Source organism: Pygoscelis adeliae, unplaced genomic scaffold (assembly GCF_000699105.1).
Source record: "Pygoscelis adeliae isolate BGI_AS28 unplaced genomic scaffold, ASM69910v1 Scaffold77, whole genome shotgun sequence".
NCBI classification, from domain to species: domain Eukaryota; kingdom Metazoa; phylum Chordata; class Aves; order Sphenisciformes; family Spheniscidae; genus Pygoscelis; species Pygoscelis adeliae.
The window spans coordinates 2,805,619-2,833,397 of NW_008825216.1; the positions used below are offsets into that span (position 1 = coordinate 2,805,619).

The window sequence follows — 27,779 nt, forward strand, 5'->3', positions numbered from 1 at the left end:
AGCCAAGATGTGAGGTCAGAATTCTGTGACTCTCCCACAGTAGCTTGTGACAGCTTTGCAGGATAAAGGTGGTTGTATTTTCCTTTGAGTTTTGCTGATGTCAGGATCGAGTCTCTGATCTCTGGTTTTGGCAGATAACTAAAAAGCAGCACTTATTTCCAAATCTGTTTTAATGTATTCTCTTTGTAATGCGGGATTTTATAGTTGATTTTTAAATATTCACTTCAGGTCACCTTTAAATGCCATCTTAATGATGTTAGAAAGCCAAAGCCTTTTACACTAGACTTCTATTAAAAGTTTAATGTTCCTAATATAGAGATTCATGATTAGTCTTAAAAGCATGATTATGTGTTACTGAGTTTCACAGATGTATTTCTTTTATGTGTAACATTTTTATTGAAGTCTAAGTAAAGCATCTATGTTGTGCATTCAAGCTATATGTTGCTTGAAGTTGACTATTTTAACATAAAAACCCCCAAACTGTTTGATTTTCATCCTTTGAAGTCTTTGAATACCTGCATAACAGTGTTTTGCTCTCTTACCAGAGTTTTGAAGGTACCATTGTGTGGGAAAGCCAGGATCTTCAGGGCCTTGTTTCAAGAAACCTTCATAAAGTGATGGTGAATGATGGAGGGGGTGTTTTCAGAGTCATTACAGTGAGTCATCTCACCTTCCCTTCCACCATGTTTCTATTTTTCCTGTAATTCTTGGGTATTTAGCATTTTGCTTTCCTGTGTTTCTCTGTAAATCGTTAATTCAGTTGGGCTTCTCCTGTTGTCTCAGAGGGAAAGTTTGCTTTGCCTGGGAAAAGGACAGGGCATGCAAAAAATGATGCTAGTAAGCGTCATTTTCTTTTATTTTGAAGGGAGTAAAGTTCACCTATTGTCTTTGTCAGGTGTGAAGCAGTATCAGTATATCAGAGATGGCCATAAAACATGGGTCAAAAATCCTGTGCTAAAATCCCAATCGATGGGATTAAGCCAGTTTTTTTGCTTTTTGGCAATGTGTCCCTTTTCCTGTCAAAACGTTGCTTACTTAAACATGCTGTGCTGTTGTAATTTAGCCAGAATAACTTTACATTTTGCTCTCAACTTCAAAACTAGTTTTCTAAAAGTTTCAGTGGTACTGCTAGTTTTAGGTGAAACTTCAAAAAATGCCACAAAACTTTACAGTTAAAAACCTTAGTCTTAGTCTTTCATTATGCAGGTACCTAAACCAGAAGAGCTTTAAATTAATTTCATTCTCAGTTGCCAGAAAACTTCACACCTTAAAATCACAGGGAAAAACACATCAGTAATGAGAGATGAACTAATGTATTTCTTTCCATTAATCTGTCTCTAGCAGGCAGGGGAAGGGTCGCTGCCACATGAACTCACAGAAGGTGTGGAGGGAATAGCAGGTGGTTTTATCTACACTATTCAAGGTAAGTCTGCAAAACATAACATCATGTTTGATGGTAAAACATCATGTTTACTGGTAAAACAGTAACTTTAAATTGCATTTCTGAGGTAAAGTTTGTGCTATCTCTATGAACTTGATCAACTTAAGTTTTTAGTGGAAACAATTCATTTCTTTCTGGTTTTTTTAGGCCTAATGTCAATGTCCTGATATGGTTTCCTTGCTTGCTCTTTGTCAGCCACTCCAATTGACTTGCATCCTTTTGTCTTTTTATTAACAGAAATACCATTTTTATCTAGACTCTCTTCTCTGTCCTCGTTTTTTGTTACCCAAACCCAAGTTAAAAAATTATGTGCAATGTCGTCCTCAAGAAATCTTTCTCTGATAATTTTAACGTTTTTTCCAGTCTTGCTACTTTTAGAAGTACTATGTCATGATGTTTAATACTAACTACTGACAGTGACTACCTAACATAGCCTGCTTTTCCACCTCTATTTTTGCTGGTTTACACCTATTTCAGCAGAATGTTCACAGACCCTATAGGAGTCCTTTTCAATGTCTAAGATTGCAGCCCCATAGCACTAGAGTTGATGTATTCTTATCGGTCCATCATAGCCACATGAGCAGTGACTTTCAGAGCGTTATTCCTGTGTTTTTGTAGTTAGGCCTGGCAGATATAAATTGGGCAGTCCTGTTGTCTTGTCATCTGTGTAGGAGCCTAAACTGAGGTGTGCTAAAGCCCTTCCATCCTGTTTGTCAAAAAGTTCTTCAGTACCACGAACTATCTTCTTACCAAGAAGTTCACTATTCTTGCAATATCTTTTTAACTTTTATCTACAGTCAGTTATGTGATAAAATTCAGCGGGGACTGCCTATGCTACGTCAAAGCAATGCCAGTTTGATTATATTTAGCATAGGATTTTTTTTGTTTGTTTGGGGGTTTATTTTTTAATGCTAGATATATATGCTTCGGAGTAATTGATATAACGGTAGCCTTTTTACTCTACCGGTAAGAGTAATAGTGAAGTCCCAGACAGCTCTTTAATATAAAGAACCTTAGAAAGTTGAATCCTTTTATTACTGAAAAGGAAGAGAATACTTTTTTACTTTAAACTTTGTGTAATCTGTATCAGACCTTATGCAAAAATAAATTTCTTTGTTGTTATGCAACTTTTAACATTTCATAGAAATTTTTAAATTGATTGTAGGATTTTCATAACCCCATTGAGTTGAACACTTCTTCAGATTCATTTTGTTAGTATGTTGTGTATGATCCAGGAGAAACATGTGAAATAGTATGTAGGTATGCATCTTTGTTTAATGATGGGTGCTGCTTCTTTCAGAAGGTGATGCTCTTTTAAAAAGCCTCCATACTCGCCCAGAAAGGTTTACAAGTCACATAAAAAATCTTGAAAAAGAAGATGCTTTATTGAAGGAAGAAAGCAGTACCTATGACGATATTGTTTTTGTAGATGTTATTGACACTTACAGAAATGTTCCAGCCAAACTACTGAACTTCTACCGATGGTAAGTTGAAAAGAAAGCATTTTCTCTTAGGAATGTTGCTGTTTGTAGTGCAAGGTGATCCAGCATGTTACATTATCTGACAGGTTCCATGAAACACATACCTTATGTGATGTACTTCATTAAGTTGTATTTCTCTGTCACAAGTTTGGGGGCATGTAGTGTATCTAATGAATAAAACAACAGGATCTGTATTTCTTGAATGCTGACCCTTGGTGCCTCAAATAAGCATGAGCTGACAAGACAGGCTTCTGCTCCAAGAGTCGAGGTGTGAAAATTTTCATGTCTCCTTGCAATTTCTTTTCATTTGGTTCTGACTGAAAACTAGCAGCTTTAGTCTCTTAAAGGATGGCTTCTGGCCAGCTTGTAAACTTTAGTGTTTCAGTTTGTGGCTATTGACTCCTGTCCTGTCACTGGGCACCGCTGAAAAGAGCCTGGCTCCGTCTCTTTACACCCTCCCTTTAGGTATTTATAGATGTTGATGAGCTCCCCCCTGAGCCTTCTCTTCTCCAGGCTCAGCAGTCCCATCTTTCTTAGCCTTTCCTCATAGGAGACATACTCCAGTCCCTTAATCATCTTGGTGGCCCTTCGCTGGACTCGCTCCATCCAGTATGTCCGTGTCTCTCTTGTACTGCGGAGCCTAAGACTGCACACTGTACTGCAGATGTGGCCTCACCAGTGCTGGCTGGAGGGGAGGGATAGGAAGCTTGTGTACAGGGAGGACAGAAGGTTGAGAGGAAGAATTTTCACAGTGTATTAAATTGTCTGTGGTGAATCTAATAAGTTATTACCTCTAATTTGCAATTCTTTCCATTAGTCTGAGACAACTGTTTCAATTAATTGATGTTGCTGTGGAGCAAGAAATATAGCCGACAGTTTTAGTTGCTTGCAAGATTATGCACTTATTTAACAAATTTCATGGTTATGAATGTAACTGAAAAACTGAACCATGCTTTCAGTTCTAAAAAGGGAGTTTAAATGTCAAGACTTAGATCTTTGTGATCATTTCTTACAGGTTAGCAAATTTTTCAAGATTTAGTAATAAAAGGCTTAAGGAAAATGCATTTCTTGTTAAGAGAAATTACCCTTAAAAATAGTGTTTGTTACTCAACCAAGGAATAATCCCTAGAATTTTAAGCTGCTTTGGTTATTTTACAAGTGACAGATATTCAACTGTTTCAGGCAGTTAAAGATTACTTTTTTCATATTTGAAGGGTGCTTTACTGAGGAAGAGTAAGTACCAAGTTGTTTCCCCAGATATTTCTTACAGCCTTCTACAGTTGTATTGCCCTTGAACGGACTGTCTCATCCTGAAGAGTAGGCTGCTGACATGTAGTCACTGGCATTTAACAGCTGTGCTGCCATCATCAGAAGGGACTCATATCCTTCTGAGGTCAATACTGTTTAAGATGGATTCATCAGTAAATCCACCAGCTGTCCAACTTTAAGTTTGTTTTCTTCAGCTCATACACAAATCCGTGTTGTAAGGTCATCATAGGATGCAGCTGCATCTCTGTTGTGGTTTAACCTGGCAGGCAGCTAAACACCACACAGCCATTTGCTCACTCCCCTGACCCAGTGGGATGGGGGAGAGAATTGGGGGAGTAAGATTTGTGGGTTGAGATAAAGACAGTTTAATAGGACAGACAAGGAAGGGAAAATAATAATAATGATAAAAGAATATACAAAGTAAGTGATGCACAACGCAATTGCTCACCACCTGCTGACCGATGCTCAGCTTTCCCCTAGTTTTTCTATACTGAGCATGACGTCACATGGTATGGAATGTCCCTGTGGCCAGCTTGGGTCAGCTGTCCTGGCTGTGCCCCCTCCCAGCTTTTTGTGCACCTGGCAGAGCGTGGGAAGCTGAAAAGTCCTTGACTGGTGTAAGCACTGCTTAGCAACAACTAAAACATCGGTGTGTTACCAACATTATTTTCATTCTAAATCCAAACCACAGCACTGTACCAACTACTAGGAAGAAAATTAACTCTATCCCAGCCAAAACCAGGACAAGCAGTCAGCCTTGGTCAATAGGGAAAACATTTAAAAGTCAAGGGTAGGAAAGACATTCCTTCCCTCTTCCTTCCCCCTCTGCTTCCCAAAAAACCCTTGCGGAGTGTTCTGTTGCATAACTGTAGTTTGTGGGCTGCAGCTCAGCATCTCATCACTTTTCTTTTTGGCTACAGGACTGTTGAGTCAACGAGTTTTGATTTGTTGCTGAAGACAGATGATGACTGTTACATTGATTTGGAGGCTGTTTTTAACAGGATAATGCAGAAAAAATTGGACAGGCCAAACATTTGGTGGGGAAAGTGAGTTGTTTTTTTTAACTTGTCTTTAAGAGATGCCATGTCTTTAGTGAACGGTTTAATGCTTTAAGTCTGCTTTCATGTGAGTTCCCCTTTTCTGCTTACGGAAGCTAGTTATAAAAAGCAGGACTTTTGTATGTGTAGAACTTTGAATCTCAAAATAGAGAAATCAATACTTTACAATAGCTTTCCAGAGTGTGCCTTTACAATGAGTTGAACTTGCTGAATACCTTACCTAGTTTTAAAATGTGTTGTATATGCCTTTGTCACGGTACTTAAGTAAATAAAAGTATTCCAGCAGTACAGTAAAGTTAAAATGCAAGTACATACTAGAATTGCAAACTTTACTTTTTTTTGAAGCCACTGTGATTTTTCTGGTGGGCTTGAGTAAATGGGGTAAACAGGAGAAACAAAATTGCCTTTATAATCTGCATTTTATTTTGAAGTCTGTGAATGACAGGCATTGCTGCCCACTTTGCTGCTGTCTGAAATGGTAGGTCTGTTTTGTGAATTCTTTAGTGAAGTTCCCCAGCCTGCATTACACTTGTGAATAACTAGGAGGATCAAAATAGCCCATCTCTTCCCTTCCCTTCCATCCACGGAATGCATTGCTACACTGGTGTAACATCCAATATAGCAGAAATGCTACGCTGCTATAGCATTCCATATAGCACAACAGCATGATGTGTCTTCCTGTTGCCATCTGCTTATTGAAGAAAAGCTGCCCTTTGCTGCTAAAGCTGTCTTGCTTCACAGATCTGGTACTGACTGTTGCTTACTCGTAAGGTGATTTAATAAAGTGTGTGGAAGTGTGTGTGTTGAAGTGTGTGGAATAGCTGGCTATCTTGTGATGATCTCAAAGACCTGAGTGGTGGGCATGTGTTCTCTAGCCTGTACAAAACCCCTGATTGCCTGGTGCCTGTTCAATTTTCTTGGGACTGCCTTTACCACAAGGCAAGGCTAATAGTGAAGGTAAGATAGGGTCATTCTAGCAATGTAAAAGGTCAGGAACTTGATGACAAGATGGAAACCAACTTGCAAAAGGAAAAATAGCACTACGTATAAGCTGCCTGGGCTGCTGTTCCTGCTGCTGAAAAAAAAGAGCATGTTCTTGGCTGTATGAGCTGAGGATGTGATACGATAGAGATTGCCCTCCTTCTCCTTGGTGTCCCTCCCTATGCAAAGGTAGGTGTTCCTGCCTTTGTGTTGCTGCCTACGATGGGCCTGCTCCTTGGCTAGAGTTTTCTGGTTATGTGTTCGGCTTTGTGGGTAACCACTGAGTGTAGAGTCTTCTGAGTGGTTTTGGGGAATCATTCCGAGCTCTCCTACCTTTCAACTCAGTGACATCTTGTCTATTTAGACTTGAGCATTGGTGAAAGTGCACGTGAAATGCTGTTAGGCTTCTCCGAGAGGTGGTTCTGGTGTGTGGAGACCTTAATTTCTTGAGCAGAAGGTTAATATATCTGGCCCTTGAGGTGACTATTGATGGTCTCCCTTCCTTCTGCTTCTTGGAGCACGTGTCTGAGAACTCAAAACTTTGCATTCTTCATCTATACCTTATTAAGCTCTCTCAAGAAACTCTCAAGTTTCTTGTTCGTTGTCCAGTGTTCCTTATAATCTGTTGATACTTAATTAATTCCTGTACTCTTAGAGAAACTTACCAGCGTTCTTGTGAATTCTGAAATTATCAGCTTACTCTGGCAGAAACCAGGGATGAGATCTCAGTGAAACTGGGAAGGGAATGCTTTGGATTGAGCAGTACTTATGTGTGCTGTCAGGTAATAACGTGAGTCTGTCTCTCACTTCATATTGTGTGGTGGTTTTGTTCATTAATTTTAAATCACCGTTTAAAAAGCTTATCATCTAGCTAATTTAGAGCATTTCAGGACTGCAAGCTGGAAAACCAAATGGTCCAGGTATCCTACTTCAGAACTTTGACTCATCTTGGAGAGAGCATACTTATCTTAAGTTACTGCTATTCTGTTCTTTTAGAACTGCAGTCAAAAGATCGGTCACCCTCAGGCATGAGAGAAGTCTTTGATGGATCACTGGTCATGTGTGCAAATGACCAAATTTACGATGGGGTAGAATGTACCAAGCTGTTTCTGAGGGAGACTGAATCTAATATGAATGCTGTAAACGAAAAGGCAGTTCACCGAAGTTGGCTCATCTACCATGCTATGGAAAGCAGAGGGAGTTCAGAATGGCACCTTTTCTTGACCTTAATTAGGCCAAAAAGAAACTTCAGATACTTGAAAAAGTTTTCTATGAATATATGTTTAACTTGTAATATGAACCTCCCCTTTTCCTGGGGTGTAAGATGCGCTGTTGAGTGTAACATGCTTCATGTTCTAGTAACAGACTTCTAGACTTGCCTTAGAATAGCCATTGAATGAACTTACGAGGATCAATAATGCTTTCTTCTGCAGACTGAAAAATGAGCTTTGCTGAGTCTTGCTGTAGAAATGGTGTGTTAAGGTATCAAGTCATTTTGAGGTTACTGACAAAATGAGTGACAAGTGCTGGGAGGGAAGAGTTGGACAAAACATCTTTTCTGTATCTCTCTGGAGACCTTTATGTAGGGGTGACATCTTCAAGTGTAAATTCTCTAATAGTCACAGTTTTCAGGTAAGGTAAGCGTGAGATGTAAAGAACAATGCTGAAATCACTACAGAGGTATTAAATGATTAGCAAAGCGGGTGCCCCTCAGTCTGGAGGGGGTTGCACCCTTCCTGCTGTGACTTGCTAAGAGTGGAAGATACCGAGTCTGAAGTGAGCTCAGGTATCAGATGTGACTTTTATCTACTTTGTGCTTTAACACGTCAGCTTCAGCTGTGAACGTGTAGAGTCTGATAACAGATCTGCAACTGAACTGTGATTTGTCCCTTATGGGGCTGTTGTCTGAGGTGACAATTCTTAGTAGCTCACTAAAGCTTTTAGCTGCTTGCGTTCGTGACTGAATGCAGCAACGCTTGAACCTGTTTGCAGAAAGGGGGACAACCTGCTGCATTGACACAGTTATGCCACTTAGCTGTGAGTGCATGAAGTTCTTGTAAGGTAAGAGGAGTGTAATACCAGCCTGTTCCTGAACAGGAAAAACAGGGCGTTTCTCACTGCCCGACACAGCAGTTGAACAGGGTCCGTAGTGCTGCATGGTGCGGCAGCGTGTTAAAGCTAGCTATGCCACACTGCCAGGGGATGGGAGTCAGCGCGGAGAGACTGTGCGGAGCACTGCTGGCTTTCTGAAGGCCTCCAATAGTAAGTACAATCTTCCCTAGAGAAGATGACTGCCAGGAAGGTTTTTTGTAATGCAGTGATGGCAGCCTTTGAACATCTGCTTTGTTGAGTTTCGTTTGGAAAACAGCTTAGAGGAGGTGTATAAAAAAACCCACTACTTTGCCTTGCTTCCTGGTTTTTAAGCAGCCACTAGTTTTATCAGGACAAGGGGTTGTGTAACATCGCTGTAACTGCATGCCTGCCAGAGGCACCGACTTTGTGTCGTGTTGATTAACAAAAGGGGGTTGGACATAGATCTACCTGTTACAGAAGATAATTCAGGACGCTTGTGCTTACCTGGATCAAAACCCAGCAGGGGGTGCAGAAGACCTGACTGTCAATGCTGCAGTTTGTTTCTGTTCAGAGAACTTTCTCTTATTACCCAAGATTGAGACCAAACAAGTCACACTTTCAGCTGTTGTGTTGGACTAGATGTGTCCCTAGAGAAATAAGGCTAGGAACTATAATTAGGATCACCTGCTGCTACTTCCTCTTAATATTGTTTATTATCAATGTTACTTCAGTTGCTAGCAGTGTTCATAGGTTTCACAGAGGACTTTGTATAAATATCTCACGTCTAACACGGTCTTCAGTTTCAGACTAAATTGGGCAGTTGATCGAACTGGGAAATGGCAAGAGCTGGAGTACCCAAGTCCTGCATATCCAGCCTTTGCTTGTGGGTCTGGCTACATCATCTCCAAAGACATTGTTCAGTGGCTGGCAAGCAACTCTGAAAGATTAAAGACGTACCAGGTAGTAAAGCGTCGGTTCAGTTTTTCTATCTTAAACTGGTCTGGGGAGCAGCATGTGTACTGGATGAGTTGGAAAGAACGTTGCTCAAGTGTTAGTGCTGGGTTCCCCTGGTTGATGCTGGATTTTTGCAGTGCTTTTGGTCACTCTTAGTGTCTCTTCTAGGTCAAAGCACAACTGTTTTGGACAGAGAACCTCTGGAGCTGTAACCTTGATTTTTGTACTGTCTTCTTTTGAGAACAATGTATTATCACAGGAAAGCTGGGAGGAGTAATTTAACACCTCTGAAAGAGTCAGACATAGGTTTTTGTAGTTTCTATTTTTTACTGCTGGTACACGATGCAACTTATTCTAGTTCCCAAAGTCACACTTTGTGCTTTCGGGGTGCTAATATCTGTATTTTTTATTTTAATGTGTTGTCTCAGGGTGAGGATGTGAGTATGGGCATCTGGATGGCAGCTGTAGGACCCAAGCGATATCAAGTGAGTCTGAAGAAATTCTCTGATCTCATGGAAGGAGAACATGCCTGTTGCTCCAAATAGCATAAAATAGAGGAAATGCTTTTTCTTTAAAAAAAATTTGAAACAGACATTGGATTAAAATCCAGAAAACACTTGTTAAAATGTATTTAAAAGAAAAACCACCAAACCCATGCAAACCAACCCCCCTCACCACCAGCAGCCCCCATCCCCCAAGTTCTCTGAATAGGTCTAGACATATACTTCTAGTTGGTGACCTTTGTGTGCAATGTTTATTGCTAGAAATAATGAAAACCTGATTCTTGGAAGTAAAGATTGTCGAAGACTAAATTCTTGGTAAGAAAAACTATTGAAATGGTTCTCTCCCTAACAGGATAGTCTCTGGTTGTGTGAGAAGACGTGTGAGAGTGGAATGCTGTCTTCCCCCCAGTATTCTCCACAGGAACTGAGAGAGCTCTGGAGATTAAAGGAACTCTGTGGAGATCCTTGTAGATGTGAGGAAAGATGATGGACTTGCCTTGGAAAACAGAGTAGTGTATAATGATCATGGAAAAGTGTACACTTGGATTCGTTCTCGGAACAATAAGGAATATTAAGGTATCTTTTCGTGTTGGGTTTCAACTAAAGTATAACAATATTTGCACACCCCTTTTGATAATTACAAGCGGACTGATACTATTCGTTTTCTATAGTATAGATGTTGATCTGACAAAACCCAAAATGTTTAAGATAAAAAATTTCCTTTTTATATAAAGTCAAAGACCTACTTGTAATTAATAAATGCACATAAGAATGCCAACTAGCCTGTCTTTTGTAAATTAAAGTACTACTGATTTAACTCAGTATAGAGCCGTACCAGGATCCAGTAGAGAGCTGTGCTCAGCACCAGGGCATGCGGTAAGTCTTGCTGCAGCAGGTTCTGTGCTGTCCGAGGGGTTGCTCTCATCTGTGCAGGGGCTGGGACAGCTAGGGGTTAGGATTTATGTTTAGTTTGTTTATACTATTGTCATTTTAGACGAAAACAATATCAAAGTTTGCTTATACCAAATCTTGAAGTACTGCAAACTTGGCCTGATTAGGAGGGATTTCTGATAGCTCAATGTGTTATTAAGATATGAATCTGAGGGTACACAAGTGAAAAGTAAAATAAGATTGAGGAACAGCGCACTAAAGAATGTAAAATAAATAGCAATGCCTTGCAGTATGCTGAGAACTTATTTATACTGTGGTATGTTAACACTGTAGGGTAGAATAAAGGTCTGTCACATTTTGACCTTAAATAGTCTTAAGGCTGCGTAGATACTTCTACAGTTACTGCTGTTTTACTTTGGTTTGCTTTAAGGTCTTTGGAAGTAGGTGAAAACAAAAGAGCAAGTAGCCTCTTTCAGTGCGGCACTAATTTTGTCCTATTATAAGCAAAGAGATTACAACTAAATCATGTAAAACAGTAAAACAAATTCTCACTGTTGCAATGGGAAGGTAGTATAAAATCTTGGCAAAAGTTACCTTGAGTTTTATTTAATTGAAGCAGTCAAGCACTATTTGGTATCTCTCAAGTGAGACAACTCAGCCAAAAGCAAATGCTTTCATGGAGACTGACGATTAAGTTTAGGAGCTGAAAGTAGTATTGTATAGCCCTCTGGTGCCACGTATGAAATTCACGTTCTCCCATATGTGTGTTCAGGCACAGGCTGTCCATACTGTCTGTGGGCAGTCCGTAACTCTTCTGCAGTTCCAGTGTTGGCTTCCCCTTCAGTCTATCCAGAGAGTCCCTTCTCACCACCGTACCAGCACACAGTCTCCATTTTCTATTGAGTAAAACTGCAAAGGCTTTAAGTCATTGTCCAGTTCAACTTCTTTTCCTTCCAGCTAGAGTAAGAGAGGAAAAAAACGCTGATCAGACTTAAACTGAAATCTGTTCATGTAAATCAAATATAGATCAGGCAGTTGCCGTCAGGGAGGATCTGTCATATTACAGGAATGAGGTTCTCAATTACAGCATGAACACTGCCCTCCTTAAGTGAAATCAATTTCATTAGGTAGTATTTTAGAACATGCTCTTGATCTTTAGCAGCATGCAGTATCCTATTGTTGAATTACCCATTTTTAACTCACTTTAGAACTTTCGTAGGACAGTTTCAGTTCTGAACCAGGAATTTTAAGTAAGCGATACAGCAATCCTTTGACCCTCTGAATAGTCATAGACTCTGCCAAGGGGAAAGAAAGAAAAGTTATTAGAAAAATGCTGCTACCACTGAGCTGTAGCAAAGTACTAGTGTTTCAACTGTACTTGCTTATAGCAACAGTCAAAGGCTGGGTTGCTGCTTCAGTTCTAACACTGCAATAATGTCTTTTGTACCCGAAACCGTAACTGCTAGTATCAAATTGGAAATGGTTTAATCTCTGGTGGATAGGACAGGATATGCTACTACGGTTTAAGCGCTTTGATCCCATATACCAAATTAAAAGTGTTACGGCTTCATAATTTACCTTTTTTGAGTTTGTATTTACTACATGCTAAACTAAGTGACCTTTGGGACACGTACCAGTCAGGTTCTGACTACCTGCATCTGGCGACTGTTCCTTGAAGCTTTCATTACCAGGAATTGACTTTCCCAGCACAAATAAATGAATGTCACTGTGGAACTAGTGCCATTCTTAGAAATGGTGTTACATTAATTAGTCCCAAACAAACTGCCAGCAGAGTTGTAGAGTGGTTTATATTATGAAGTCAGTTGCACGAAGGGGTATTTTTTGTAATGGATCTTGAATGAGTAAGTGTAGTTTGTTCCAGAGGTGAACAAACCTGTGTTTGCAATAGATGATATACTCAATTTTGGTTGAACTTTCACTTCTTTTGAAGCTTTATCTAAAGGCACAGCAATAGTGAGTTATTCCTGTAATACCACACACTGTACTTAGACAAATATTTTTCTATCAAGCATTTTTGTAAAAGCTGTATCTATCTGATTTTATGCAACTTGTGATAATAAATGTGATTTTTATTTTAGAATAAAGCTTGAGTAAGTCTTTTCTCTCAGACTCCATTCTGACACATCTGTCCAAAACATCAGTTTAATTTACAACAAAGTCTATTCATTCTAGTCTCACTACAGGCACTAAAACTTCAAAAGACAAGTTTGGTACAGGTCAGAATTAGATTTCTAACTTCACGTGTTAGATACTAGACCTCAATATCTAGAACTGCAGACTAGGTAGTTGGCTCTTACAACTTCATGTTCTTGTTATTTGGTTAACACATCCACCAGATTTCATACCAGTTAATTAGCCTTTGATTGCCTCAGACACACTAATCATGAAACCAACAGCAGAGGTCATAAGACAAGCATCAACTTTCAATCTTCCAGCTGGACCGAACGTACGTATGAAGGTCAGAAAAATAATGACTTTTTTTAAACAATTTCTACCTTTGTCATTTCTTTATATGACAGAGTCTTCAGGGGAGAATCTTCAGGAGCTGACAGAGGCAGCTGCCGTTCTTTAATACAGTTATTTGAAAAGGAGCTACACATCAACTGCTTAAACACAAGCCAAGACTTCTTACCTGGTAGCTTCTTCTCTACTGGCTTCTGTTCAGGTCTCTCAGGACATTTAATTGTCAAAGCTTAAGGAAGAATGGTGAGGCATTAGTGAATGAACGTTAAGCCCTGTTCTGTCAGGAGCACAGAGTCTTTCTAGTCTGTTTTTATTACAAACTGTTTCCCCTAGCTCAGCCTAATCTTCTAAAAAAATTAGGATGTAGGCTGCATCTGAGCAGCTAAGATAGCATTTAGTCATTCTCTGAAAAATTAAAAGTAATTTTATTAAAATAATCAAGTTTTGATTCATCTTTGGTAAATTAGGGAAAATACTTTAAGTAAGTGACTCCCTAATACTTAACATGTTGGGTTTTCGGTCAAAAGGAGTATTTATCTAAAAATGCTTAATTTCTAGTTAACTTTTTAAAATAACCTGCAGTAGAATGGAAACTGCTTACTCAGTTTAAAGCAGGTTTTTGACCCTCAATATCTCAAAAGCACCGTACAAGCACATTTTAAGGAAGTTATTAGCCTAATTCTTTTACAGGGATTAAAAGACTCATCCTTAAAAAAGGTTTCTATTATGTCTAGCCAAATAGATTCCTTGTTCTATTTAGTCTTCCACCCCAATGCATTAGAATGTAATGCCTTAAACTACTATTTTGCCCATGGAGTAAAAAAAGGTTCAGTTCTATCAACCGGGAAACAAAGCTAAGTGAATTTGTAAGTCTGGCATGTAACCTAGTTTAAATATGTAGACAGCCCCAAATACCAAAGCTACCCGTATCTTTCCTGACTGTCCTAAAGTTAAGAAGCTAAATATTAAAAAAAAGTTATCAGAAAAAACAGTGCAGCTGTTCAGGTTAAAATCTCAAGTGTCTTCCGTGGAGAAGCCATTTACACTGTCAGAATGAAGTATTGATTACCTCTATTCTCCATTAGGTCTTAATTAAGAAAGTGATTCGGCTTGGGTTGACGGGGGAAATGAGATAGAGTACACAGAAGCAGGTATCTAGTCAAACTCACTGAAACACACAGTTCAGAGAAGCAGAATTACAAGCTGGAACTCTGTGACATCTCAAAGGCTTCTGAACCTTCTGTTCTCCATATACACCCAGGAAACACTAAGCTCGTAAAATATTTTAAATGCAGAAGTGCAAACGACCATTTCTGGCCTCTTACTCAGAAGCTGATTTTTCAGAGTCAAAGGCTGTCGTCCCTTCAGTTCTCCTTCTTCAGGTGCACCATATTCTGTGTGAACGAAAGCGCGCGTAGACGTGAACCCTTCAAAGACTAAAACTCAACAGTAGACTTAAGAGCACTGTGGCGTTGGATCAGGCACGAGCCTGCTGCCTCAGTTCCCTCAGCAGCTAGGATACTGAGCATAGAAGGTGGTAGGCTCCTGCAATGCCAAGCGCTGCAGACATGAGCCTGGATCAGCTGCTAGAGCATTCAGGAGGGTGCACAGGCACGTGGGATGGGGTGGAGCGGGCGACAGGCACATGGAGGTGCTGCTTAACATTCCCACTTTAAAAAAGCCCCAGGTAGAGAGAGCTGCTGCCTGCTCACCGGTAGAGTTATGGGGCAGATGCTCACAGGTATCGTCCCTGAGGCAGCAGCGCCCGGAAGGGTGCAGTACTAGGCAGCTGCCCCACAGAAGCAAAAGCCATTCGCACACAGGCCTGCCAGCGGCTGGGCTTTCCTGAGGCGGTAGAAGCAGATGAAAAAAGCATCGAGGGGAAGGGAAACTGAAGAGAGACCAAACCAGTGCTACCACAATGCCAGAAGTGAGGAAATGCTAATTTTACTGTACTTGTACTTACTAAGACAAAGCGATGGGTATCTGGGATGGGCAGCAAGAAATTCTTCACTTGGTTTGTTTTTCTCTGGGTTGCAATTCCCACCGGCTGCTAACCAGTCATTTCCAAATATTTTGCGATAATCAAGCTCTGCTCCTCTTCTTTCAGCGGGAAGGATCTGTGCTGACACAGGAACGGCGCATAATACAATCATACAACTTTCCAGAGAAGAAAATCTAATTAATGACACTGACTCCTTGCTCTTAGGTGTTCAGTATGTTTTAGTGCTACCCAGAATCTTACAAACCCTATCGCTAAGAACTGACTGATCCATATATTCAGTACATTTTAAAGCTGTTACGAATCTTACAACCCCTACCTCCATGGACTGACTGATCCATAAACGAATATCTAAGCAAAGATGTTACTGTACATGATGACGCAAGGATGTTTTTTGTAGCTACGGAACAGATGCTGCTTCTGCTCTCTTTTATGATAAACATTTCCTGAGTTTGATTTGGTTTAGGTAATGCTATTTTCCTATTACAGAAGACAAATGCTTGTATTACTGTCACTGAAAGAGATTCAACTATGCTGCTTTTTCTTTTTTTTTTGGCCAGAGTATGGTTTTCGTTAACAGTCCTGTGACTTCAACATGACTTGGGCACTTGGAAAAAAAACCACCATTCTTCCATCTTGTCCTAGACCCCACTGAGTCAGCAGCTTTCCCAAACAGGGCTGGATCTTGTAGCCCCACTGAGTGCCCCGTTGACTAGGTGATGGAATAGTCGGCGCTTTACTTTTCCCGCCCCCAAACAATCTTAAAAGAAACCGAAAACAATTCCTCAGGCAATGATTTAATTTTTGTCCCCAGACTCATGCAATCTGTTGAAATATCACGTACCTCAGACTTGTTCAAAATCTCCAATTGACCTATCTTGGCAATAATTAGCTGTCTCAGGGTCTCTGGGTTCTTCTCTGTGTCCATGAGAGGGTTATTGTGACACTGCAGCGACCGCAAACTTGGCAGTTTATCAAGCTCATTGATAGATGACCACTGAAATGGAAGGGGACAGTCTTGTGAGGAAACATAAAACATACTGCATTTCAGAACAATACACAGTAACATTGACTTTTCCTGTACGATGACCATGACCGAAACTATTCTTTTGGTCAGCAGAACCAAGTACTTTCATCCCGTTCATTTAGCTAAGGGAAAAACTGCATTACATTTAATGGAGTAAAAAAAAAACAAAACAAAAAACCCAACACACAAAGAGGAACTACTCAGCATTTTAGATCATTAGAATTCTGCGAGAGGAATTTATGAGGTAGCAGAGTGATACGACTAGCTACCATAAACATGTTTAACTGAGACGTTAAGAAATGTTTTTTTAATTTTTAAATTATGCCTCTGTGTTGATCAAAGTATTCAATAGGTACCTCAGGATCTTACACATACAATCAAAGAAATTTTAAAAAAGCAAACTGCAAGTTACTCTTAACCAAAGATATATGTATTTACAAAATGTGAAACTATCGCAATCTACCCTACCTGTGATATTTTATTGTCATTTATTGCAAGGCCTTTTAGTGAAGGAAACATTTTAGTCTTGCATCCTAGGAAAGAGAATAAATTTACAAGACGATAGTGAAAACTTTAAACAAACACAATTATAAAGCTATAAATAAATTACTTCTTTTACATACCAAATCCAGCATCAGGAAAGTGTATAGAAGATATGCCAGTGTTCCTAAGTATTAGCTGTTCTAATCTGAAATTTAATAGATACAATGATTACTGTACATGGCACGGGAAGCTTTTTGTAAAGAAATACTACCTCATTTTTCTTTTTAAACAAAGATCTAAAACTTGTGACACGATGCGTAGTCACTGACAAATGAACAGCAGCTTCACAGACAGCACTCAGACTTCAGCAGCGTTCAGGAATAAATTTTTCAGAGAATAAGTGCAATAATTTCAAGCTTTCAAAATGGCTCCTGGATTTAAATGGTGTGATTTTCCAAATTTTTTTTTTAAATAGCTTGTGGCTATTTAAAACCACGGCTGCTATTTTGGTGTATGGTGCAAGATAATAATTCCGCAAATGAGCAAAACTATTGTATTAGTCCCACAATTTTCCAGTCGCTGTAATTGAAGTGCTTAAGGAACACACACCTACTTTCCCTGGATGGTAACCCCAAAGCAGGGAATCGTAGCTCAAGCCCGTAACTACCGTAAAGACGCTGCTATTGAGAGTAGAGTAAACCAGAAGAATCTGTGTAAAGGGTACTACCACAGACATTCTTTTGAGGAAGTGGAAATACATTTGCCCAATGCAGTATGGGAATTACACTATTTGGGTGGTGTTTTTGTTTTTGTTTTTTTTTTAATTTTGAAGCATGTCTCTTTCAAAGTTGTTCAGCTACCCCAAAAAAGCACTGAAACTTCCAGAAGAGTGCCTGTGCAGAGGACGTGCCGCACACTTCTACCAGCTGGGTAACAACAGTAACCTTTCCCATAGGTGCTAATCTAGAGCAGGTAACAGAGACGGGGAAGAATTATAACCACACATTTTACCTCCCCCCAACCCCTCTTTGTTTTGCTTTCTTTACAAAGGACAAAAAAGTAGGCACCACGGGTGTAAAGCGCTCATGGCAAGTGTCCATCACCAATGATCTTTAGTGTGTCGGCCTCAGGAGTGACACCTTCCAACAAACTGCCCAACGGCTTTCTGCAGGCTCAAACGACCCCGAGGCGGCTGTGCAGCTACTGATGAACCTGCGTTAGACCGTCACGGTCAAACCGTTCCTAAGACAACGACTTCCATAGCTCCTTTGCTTTGCCACTGCACACAAACCCTACAGTCCTGTCATCGTGGATAAAACCCTGTGCATACTAATATATATAAAGAACTTAGTAACGTGATAAATCACTTTCGTTTCATAAGTATATAATGAAAACCTAATAACATACAGCTTAAGAATGTGTTACTATACAACAAAAATAAGATTACATTGAAATAGCTCAATTAAATAATTCAGTTACTCTCCTCAAGAGGGCAAAATGCCTCTATTTCAAGATTCCATAAATCTTCCGTGCAACATCAATACTATCATATTTCAGTCAAAAAAGACGACAAAGAATTTCCAGCAAATTTGTTTAGCAGCTACCTGGGAAGGTGTGCTATTAGATGCATCTGATTGCCGTCCAGTAGCTGGTTGTCTGAAAGGTCTAACAACTTCAGGGTCTGCAGGACGTTATCGGGCCTGCCACATCGGAAAAAAACAAACACAAAGGCAGAACATTTAAAGCTATTTGTTAATGAAAACACTAGTTTTCATTACAACTAGTATATAACTGCAGGAAAATAATTGTGTACATTTATAAATGTTTTGAAGTACATCAGGTGAAGTTTGCATCATTTATTTTACAGTTATGTCATGGTGATGTAAACATTACAGGAATGTAACTTTATCTGCTCTATAACTTTGCAGTACGTCAGTCGCAAACGACTGACTTGCGTTACTCATCTTACCTTTCCAAAACTGTAATATTATTAGAGGTGAGGTACAATTCTTCGAGTGCTGGCCATCCCGGAGCACAAAGAAGAACCTAAGAGCAAAACTTCATTTAATATAACAAAAGTTGGGAAAAATTATTCCAGAAATTACACTTTATGCAGATTTCCTCAGAACATGTTCCAAACAAGCCATAGCTCCCCAAACCAGAGAAACAAGTATTACGGATCGCCTAGCCCTCCCTTTCTTCCAGCTGGCTCTCTCCTGTGTCGGGATCTACCAGCACAGATGACATCAAAGGGGTTCTGCACAGTCACAGGACTTACAGTTCCAGGCTTGAGGCTAGTAGCTGCCCTACCTCAGACTGCGTGACCTGGGAACGGAGTTTATTTTATTCAAGAGGGTTGGAGCGATCAGATTTTCCCTACGATGAGGTGAGGAAATGGCAGCATACACTCGGCTGCTAACGGTTCTGGAACTTCTGCACATCTCATCAGGTCTGACAGACTTTTAAAATGTCTTAATTTATCAGAGCTTGAAGGCTTCTCTGTCACGGGACTGTGCCAGCACATGAAACCACTAAAACCCAAGAATTGCATTCAGTCAGCACATATCCTGAAGTTTTCAAGTACTCTAAAGAAAACAAATCAGCTCAAAAAGGCTACAAATTGAACAGACGCATTTGTTTTAAATCTTATGTCCTGAAATTACATACAAATTGTTTTTTTTACTTTATAAAGATTCGTTTTTTGCAAACATCTACAGCGGATAACACAACTTTAAAAAAAACCCCACTTATTACAAAGCAATAGAAATTGCTGGCATAAAACCTAGTTTTGTGTACAATTGTGACAGTGTGAAAAGTTTGCAGTTTTAGCAAATGGAGTTCCATAAGCCCTGGAACTGACTGGTTTTCTACAGATTTGTGCCTGTGAGTCGCAAATTATTTTTTTCGCTGAGGTTTTTCTTGTGTGTATTCTCCGGGGTCAAATTAAGTGTGAGCTCATCCTGCTACTCCTTCCTTGATTAGGAAACTCAGAGGGGCTCTTTCCTCCATCTACATTCCTATTTTCTTGGAACTTGTCGGTCATAAATTATTTTTAAGCCCCCACCTCTTTTCAGAATGTGTTTGAAAGTGGCTAGCAGATTCAAAGCTTGAGATGCAAGAACACAGACACATACACGCACAGCATAACCACCTAGAGCTTGTTTTTACAGGAGGTTCCAAAGGTTACAAAGCAGCGAAGTTCAGAGATCCGGACAATCAAATTCCGTTTGTTACGTATATAGCTAAGCGATTCTCCTCTAAACGCCCGCTATCCTAGACACCAAAAAGCCTCCTTTCATCAACTAGTCTTCATTCTCTCTGTTACATCTGTATGAAGTTATACAGCTGGATGCATATATAACTGTCTCATTATACATACAATACGAAATATTTACACTGAGATCTCTTCAAGCGGCGGCATACGATTTGGGGCTCAAATGCTTCGCACCCAAAAATATGAAACATCATCCTGCTGCCCTATCTGCAACACACGTAAGGTTATAAACTCGGATATAACAACTTTTCCTGCTCCAGCGCAAGAGCAGGAAACACCAATTTTTCCTCTCTTTAATTTGGATAGTGTTTCCCCATGTCAACAAGGCAGACGAAAATAGCTTACCTATTAGTGATGGGGAAGCATGAAAAGAAGCCTGCAGAGTCAAGAGAAATTAGGTGCATGTTCACTACAGAGAACCTTTGGGGGATTCCCCCACAAAAGCCCTGCGTTGTGACGGAAGAGAAAAACCCGCGCAAAACCGCAGTATCAGAAGACTTTTCGACAGACTGACCAAATGACTCCAGAACTGCCAAGACCAAATGATAGTCACAGCACAATTCTAAGAGACTCAAATTGTGGAATTTCCAACTGTTGCTTAAAACAGCTTCCATACAGAAACAAAAGTTCACAGATCTGACACCGAATTAACACTCAGGGAAGATCGGGGGCTTGTTGTGGATAGCTGGTTGGGAGGTTGGGACGAATAGCCCAGTGGAGTAGCCACTGCTGATCGAAAAAGAAAAATGGAAACCCAAGACCTATTGCAAAAGAAATAAAGACAACAAGAAACAACCGTCACCGTGTAAGTCCATGATGTTCCTGTATTTTTAGTCTCTTTATTCCAGGAAGCAAATAATATAAATGGGAAAGGCACAAAGACGCTTAACAAGATTCATCAAAGCTATGAAACAGAAAATAGCTGTTCTCAGTTACTTGCATATAAAATAATAGGCATCATTAAACGAAATTATCAGGCAGCAAGATCAAAAACCAAAAAGGGCATTTTTTTATACCGCACTTAATTAAAACTGATGTTAAAAGATGTGGATATCAAAATTTTCAAAGGGGTTCTTAATACAGTTAGATAAATCATGAAACAAAAAATCCACAAAGATTAATTAAATACAGATATATAGTCTCCAGCTCAGGAAGCCCCAGAATTCTGGATTACTTTATAAAAAGCTCTTACCATATTCTTGCCCTCTGCCTAGAATTTTTCCCAATTACCTGCTACTTCCCAGTGTCAGAAACATGATCCTGCACCTCTGCTCTAACCCAGATTTTTCTTTTACCCTGTATAACAGTAGATTATTTTATAAATATAAGAACTTAGTTTGAAAACCGAATGACAAATACAACATTATGATCTAAATGCTGAATAAGAAAAAATGTTTTTGGAGCCATAAATACGAATCCATTACTCTCCAATGCATTAATTAAATTTCTAAGTCAATGGTTTCTAACTGTAAGATATTTTGCAGGACATCTTTCCCCCTTGAAGTTTATATGTTATGTTTTGAACAATCAATCGACAATTATACAGTAATAAGCTCTTTTACTGATATATTACTAGAAATCTCAGATGCATTTAGGTATCTGCATATAATATACTAATGAAAGAACTTTTTGGACAACTGATGCTCAAGGCATGTAACTGTGGAGTTATGCATAATCGCGTAACAGTTAAGCATGTCCCTCTACTGTGAAAAATATTTCAGAACAGAGGAACAAACGAAAAATACCCCACAAGTCTTCTCTTCTTTTTTAAAACTATCCCCGTGGCATATATTCTTACATATGGCAATAAGTTATTTTGAAATGCTATTCACCATTAAATTGTTTTAATTTTAATTAAAGCGTTTCTAGGATTTTCAGACTTTGCTTATATTCCTATTGACAATCACTGTCTTTCTCTTTTGCCTGATCATATTCGTTATTATTTTCTATTAAGAAGTTGACTTTTCAAAGTAACTCCCCATATAGCTTAAGCAGTAACATTTTCGAGTGGTTTGTTCACAGAGTATTAATGTCAGGTAGGTCCCTTTATTTTTTCCCTTTTGTTTGGCTGCCCTGGAACACCACTTTTAAGCCCAGGCTTACGTCTCCCCACTTATAAGGGAATGAACTGAACAAATCTCAATTTTATAAAAAAGATTTCTGAACCAAAAGTGTCTTTACCGCCTATGATGAATCGTCAGCTAGAGCAGAGTTTCAAAAACAAATGCAAAAGCTACCTAATTTTAAACTGCTCTGACTAACCTGGGGCTTCTCCCTGAAACGTAGTTACCCCTAGAGAACTCCAGTCTGCCTGAAGCAATGGCTCCGGCCAGCCTTTCGGCCACCCGGGGAGGGGGGAGAGCTGCTGGCAGCTGCCAACGTTTTAAACACCACAATGCACAGATCTCCTCTGATGAGTTTAAAGTGTGCGTAGCCACTTAATTCTTCCATTCGCTTCACCATTCGCATTGCTGCTGTTATGGAAGGATTATCAACTGTCTAGCATAAACCCCACTGACGGTTTAAGGGCACAGTGAATGGACACCAAACAAAAATACAGCAGTGACCCTCCTTTAGCCCTGCTGCAAGAGAAGAGAATGAAGAAGTTGCTTTCTACTTAACTCAAACCCCGGTTTTGGTAAGTGCTCTATTACTGGATAGTGGCTGGCAGCAAAAATCTGAAGATTCAGGTAATTTCACAACGCAGTACATACAAATTCTGCCCTGTCGGCTGGAATTTACAAGCCGTTACAAGTAACGTGGCACTACTGAGACGTACTTCATAAGCCCCATCTCTGAAAAAAGGCCCACTGCTAACATATTTGGCAACAGGACTTCATTCTTAATGAGACCTCATATTAGGGGAGAGTCATTTGAACGTTTGCATGTTTCAGTCCCTGAAACAAGTCAGAGCTTTGTTTATGCTGTGCTGTATCTGTGTCGCATATAACCAGGCACCCTGTATTTCAAGAATTGTCAGTATGTGCAAAGATACTAAGCCAATCTCCCGCTGATGCAAAGTGATGCCAAAACAAGTACTTCGTGTCGTAATGACATCCGTTCCTTCCATTTGCATTTGTTCTATTACATGCGTAAAAATACAGATAAACCTTTAATAACTACAGGGAAACAAGAAGTTTTCGTTCACACAAACCTTTGGGACATGAAGTTATAGTATACTCCAACTGCTTTATCTTGACTTGGTAATTTACAACTGTAGATGAAGTTAAATGTTTCTTATTAGAGTCCTGTGCCAATATAACTTCCTACATTATGTTGGAACGACGTTAGTTACTACGTAACTAACACAGTTACGCCACAGCACCTTTTCTAAGGATGATTACATTTCAGTAGAATAATATAATGCACAAATGTTTATTGTGCTTTCCTTGCCTCTAACACCTAACAATAGAAATAAAAACAAACCCAGCAAAGGTTATTACCTCTGTCCATGTTATCTCAGTTTGATTAAGTGCCAGAATCCTCAATTTTGAAAATACACTGGATACAGAAGTTAATGTAGATGGAAATTTCATTTTGTTTTCACTGTGTAAAAAGAATAATTATTAGCATAAGGAAGAACTGCATTTATTTAAGTCACTAATTTGGAATTACATATTAAAAACAATTTAGGCAAAAAAAAAATTAAAAAGTCACTGCCAAGGTGTCACATATTTTGAAATATTATAAAATAACCTTCTAGTTATATTCAAACCAGTCTTTTCTAATTTACTTTCCTACTTCATGAATGCGTATTTATTCATCTGTGGCCTCCTTCCCCCCCTTTGCCTCCCCTAAGTTTTGAATATGTAAAGAATTATCTTCATTAATACTAAATGAAACAAAGTCAGATTTTGGACTTAAACTCCTTAGTGTCGATTGAAAAATAAAGAGCCTACATGACTATCCAGACCCCAGTAAAACAAAAGGATGTAAAATCCACTCTCAATAGCAAAATATCACTACAAAATAGTTAAGAGAGTCTCAAATCTGCAGTCTTCAAATTGGGGGTGAGTAATGAAAACTAAACAACAGGTTTTCTTTCTTTCCTAAGGTCTGATCTACCTGCACATTATGATAAAAATCTCTCTGTGTAGTTATACTTCCATACTTGCGGGTTAAATTTCCCCATTTAAACAAGCTCTTAGAGAGCTGATGGATGGCTAATCACTTCTGTTCTTCTTCCAACATTCCTTGCACAAAAAACATCAGTAACAGACTTACCTGCTGACGTCTTTTTTTAAAGCAAACAGAAGGTCAAAACAATAAAAACCAGATTCAGACTATTTCAGTTTGCAGTCACAAACGTCAGATTCCAGCATCAATCCCATTTTGCTCTCCAATTTTATTACAAATAACTTCTGAAAACCCTTCAGTCTAGACTACACTTCTCAACAATGAAAAGCTGAAAAAATTATTCTAGGTGAATTAAAATAAATTCTCTGTATTCTCATGCATGCTAATAATAAATCATGGCAACATATGCTCTAGGCAAAGTTAGATTCACATATAGCACCCAGGTTGCAAACAGCTGTTCAGTGCTAAATATTGAAGAAAATGGAACACTTACAACTATTTAAAAAACAAATTTTTGTCACATTAACTGTAAGAACAAATACAAAAACTGGGGTCACTTTTTGGTTACATTAACTTGGTATTTATTTCAGTTTAGCTTACATCACTTTCAGTTGTTTTAGCTACATTGTGTGTACTGTACAACGAAGGCTTTGGAAGCTGCTAATCTCAACAGAGATCTCCAAGACTTAAAAAAAAGTCATATTTTGGGTTTCTGCCTTCAGTCCTATTGCCCCGCTGCCGTCTTCAGTGACTAGTACGACCCCCAAAACAGCTGAACAACGCTGCTTAAAGAGTCAGCAGTCAAAGTGTTAACCTTGACAATAAAACAACCTTCCTAAAGTTGCAGCTATAACATTAACTTCTCAAAATTAGTGGTTTAGGCTGCTACCTATTTACAAACTTTAATCCATTGTGTTAGTTCACACCAGAAAATTATTCTGGCACGTGCCAGCTACAGTGTATAGGCGTGTACTAGAAATGTTCTTTATTTTGAAATTATTCTGTGAATTCTTTCTTGTTTCGATGGAATTGCAGCTTGATTTAACAACATCCTCCCTCCTTTCCCAATGTCATCACTGTACAAGAGATTTTCCCCTAGGTCTGTCACCATGATCCACAGTTCTTATCAGCATCACTTCAGGACAGGAATAGACTGTGTCTTGGGATACTTAAGGTTTGGTTAAAGCATTATGGATGTTTTAGTTTGGTGTCAAGACACTGTTGGTAAAGCATCACTCTTAAACAAAAGTGGGCTCCTAAATAAAGACTTGCCTGGGCAGTCAGAATATACCAACGGTACAGAAACCAGAGATGAAGTCTTAAGACACTTGGAATGACTTTAAAAGGAAATGAAAATATATTTACCTCACAGTTTTCCTATGGAGAAAAAATTTCTAAGGTCATGAAAAAACCCAGAAGGCAAACGGATAGCTACTGCTAAACCTAACTAAAAAATGCTAAGCGAGATTTTTAAGCGACAAGGATGTGTTACTAGTGCTTTCACAGGCAGGCTGCAAACTCCTGCAGCAGTGCCACCCCAAGGTCCTGGCTTCTTCTGGAGGGGCCCATCTGCCAGCAGAGTCCCCACACCCTGCCAGTGCCACGCAGACCCTGCCCAGCAGTACCCAGAGAGCCTGACCTGCTGCACATGCACACAGCAAATTTGGCGATGTCTGCTGTGAAGCTGGTCTCCTTGCTGCAAACCAGACCTCACTGCACACGTGCAATGTGGATGCATGCACACGTTGAGTCAGTTCTGCCTTGGGGCAAGCTAAGCTTTAAAATCAAGAGAATTAATTGTCTTAGATGTCACAGAAGTGTAGAAGGGCATCTTATGACGCTGTGAACCTAAGTTTCTATACTCCCCGTTACCTTGTTTCTGTAAAAGTACTCTGAGTAATTTTTTTTTACCTTCAGTCTAACTGCTTAAAAGGGTCTACAGCACCCTGTTAAAAGCCATAAAGCATTTTAATCCAGTCTCCCTAGCCAAGAAGCCAATTTGCATAAAAATGATGAAATCTTATGTAGAACACATTGACAAATGTCTAAATTCCTGTAAATGTTTAATGGCTGAAATCTGTATTCTATTTTTCAGACAACTGTGATTTTCCTAATTTTACAAAACTCCAGTCAACATCCATCTGTCCCAAGCACTTCTCCAGAATTTAGTTTTACATAGATGCTAAACTCCTAGGGTTCTAGTCTTCCCTTGAAAAGGGATGTCTGAAAAATATAGCACACACATGAGTTGTTTAAGGACAAGATTTAAAAAAAAAAAAGTATTTAAAAACTTATCTCCCATTAAGATGAGTACTGAGGCATCCAGTTACCTTTAGAAAGCTGACTCCATAGCTAAAAGAGCCTCTTCTTTTTTGTCCCTACCCCAAAGGAACAGAAACCCAAATATGAATATTTATACCTGATATTAAGTGTTTCCAGATTTTGAACTTGAGAAGCAATAGCTGTTACTGTCTCCCAAGATGATATCAGATTTTTTGATAGATTTATATGCCTGATATCTGAAATGTCACATTAAGAAAAAGAACTTTATCTCAAATCTGAACTTCCTTTTTCAGAAATTACAATTAGGGTTTGTTTTTGAATCAAATAAACAGAAATAGATTATACTTGTTTGGGCTAAGAGATACTACTGCTCAGTTACAGCAAATTTTATTTTGATTTGTGGCATGGAAACGGCTTATAGTTGTATAAAAGAGCTTAACTTTACAAATCCTAAAATGGATTAATTTCTGTATTGACAGGAACTCTTACCAGTTCTTATAAATGAACAAATAACACCTGCTTTGTATTTCTGCAACATCGCTACAACATGCAGTATATCGAATACATTATTTAGCATATATTGGAAACTTCTGGTGCCTACAGAACATATCAGTTGTATTTTTATGGGGCTATCTATTCTAGAGTTAATGAAAAAAAAACCCAAACCCATTGCTGGAGCCTTCTGAAATTGCAGTCACGGTAGCAACCTATGTCAGTATTTCTATTTTTATCCACAATTTGCATTCCCTCTCAAAAATTGTAGGCATCTACTTTAACTCTGTAAACATTGCATTAAGCTTCTAAAATATAAACTGCCGTTTTAATTTTTTTAATAAAAGGATACAAATATCATTCATTGAAGTGAACACTTGGAATGCTAAGATATGTACTTTATTTGTGGTATCATGCAATATAGCAAAAAAGGATACTAGCACATGTTCTGCTGATTTCCTCTTTCTGACCAGCATGGCTCACTGCACACTCACGCACTGAGATATCTACCAGTTGGTTCAGTTGGCTAAATGAGAAAGAACATTCTGTTAAACAATCTTCAAGCAGAAATAGGTACGTTATATCAATACCTGGTTGTTACAACTAAATAATATCCTTTCCATACATATCGTCTCCTTCAGAACTAGCAATGTGCAGATTGCTACACTGCAGTGCCTTTCTTACTCGAAAACAGACACATCTCCTATTTTTTGCCTTTGCATTGCTACTACAAAATAGGTCTGGTTGAACCATGACCCCCACCCCCCAAAAACACACAACCAACTCTCACCCAACTGAAAAAAAGAGTGATAAAACAGACAAAATATAGCTATGCAAATTGGAATTTAATTAGAGGTTCCAAGTTAAACAGGTTTCTTGTAATACTTTTTGCAAGAGGTTCTAAGTTATTTGGGCATTCTTTGTATAACTTATCAAAAACGACAAAAGAAGAGTATTTTCGACTGCTTAGTATGTTCTGGGAGACAAAGGGAGAATAGCTGTGGAA

General features: G+C 39.1%; 2 protein-coding genes across 2 annotated transcripts in view; one reads left to right on the top strand and one right to left on the bottom strand.

The window, feature by feature from the left end:
- B3GALNT2 (beta-1,3-N-acetylgalactosaminyltransferase 2) overlaps nt 1-10,535 on the top strand; it is a 35,946-nt gene extending 25,411 nt beyond the window's left edge. The window contains exons 9-15 of the mRNA XM_009329221.1: nt 546-656; nt 1,345-1,423; nt 2,742-2,925; nt 5,112-5,237; nt 9,104-9,263; nt 9,686-9,742; nt 10,113-10,535. Coding sequence (XP_009327496.1) covers nt 546-656; nt 1,345-1,423; nt 2,742-2,925; nt 5,112-5,237; nt 9,104-9,263; nt 9,686-9,742; nt 10,113-10,247 — 852 coding nt within the window. The 3' untranslated portion in view covers nt 10,248-10,535. The remainder of the gene's footprint in view (nt 1-545; nt 657-1,344; nt 1,424-2,741; nt 2,926-5,111; nt 5,238-9,103; nt 9,264-9,685; nt 9,743-10,112) is intronic.
- Nucleotides 10,536-10,595: 60 nt separating this feature from the next.
- TBCE (tubulin folding cofactor E) overlaps nt 10,596-27,779 on the bottom strand; it is a 29,206-nt gene continuing 12,022 nt past the window's right edge. The window contains exons 4-16 of the mRNA XM_009329166.1: nt 27,211-27,299; nt 26,418-26,517; nt 23,365-23,467; nt 18,617-18,693; nt 18,252-18,347; nt 16,788-16,852; nt 16,633-16,697; nt 15,982-16,134; nt 15,102-15,255; nt 14,461-14,529; nt 13,305-13,364; nt 11,855-11,946; nt 10,596-11,608 (exon numbers count right to left, since the gene is read on the bottom strand). Of these exons, the coding sequence (XP_009327441.1) occupies nt 11,516-11,608; nt 11,855-11,946; nt 13,305-13,364; nt 14,461-14,529; nt 15,102-15,255; nt 15,982-16,134; nt 16,633-16,697; nt 16,788-16,852; nt 18,252-18,347; nt 18,617-18,693; nt 23,365-23,467; nt 26,418-26,517; nt 27,211-27,299 (1,216 nt within the window). The 3' untranslated portion in view covers nt 10,596-11,515. The remainder of the gene's footprint in view (nt 11,609-11,854; nt 11,947-13,304; nt 13,365-14,460; nt 14,530-15,101; nt 15,256-15,981; nt 16,135-16,632; nt 16,698-16,787; nt 16,853-18,251; nt 18,348-18,616; nt 18,694-23,364; nt 23,468-26,417; nt 26,518-27,210; nt 27,300-27,779) is intronic.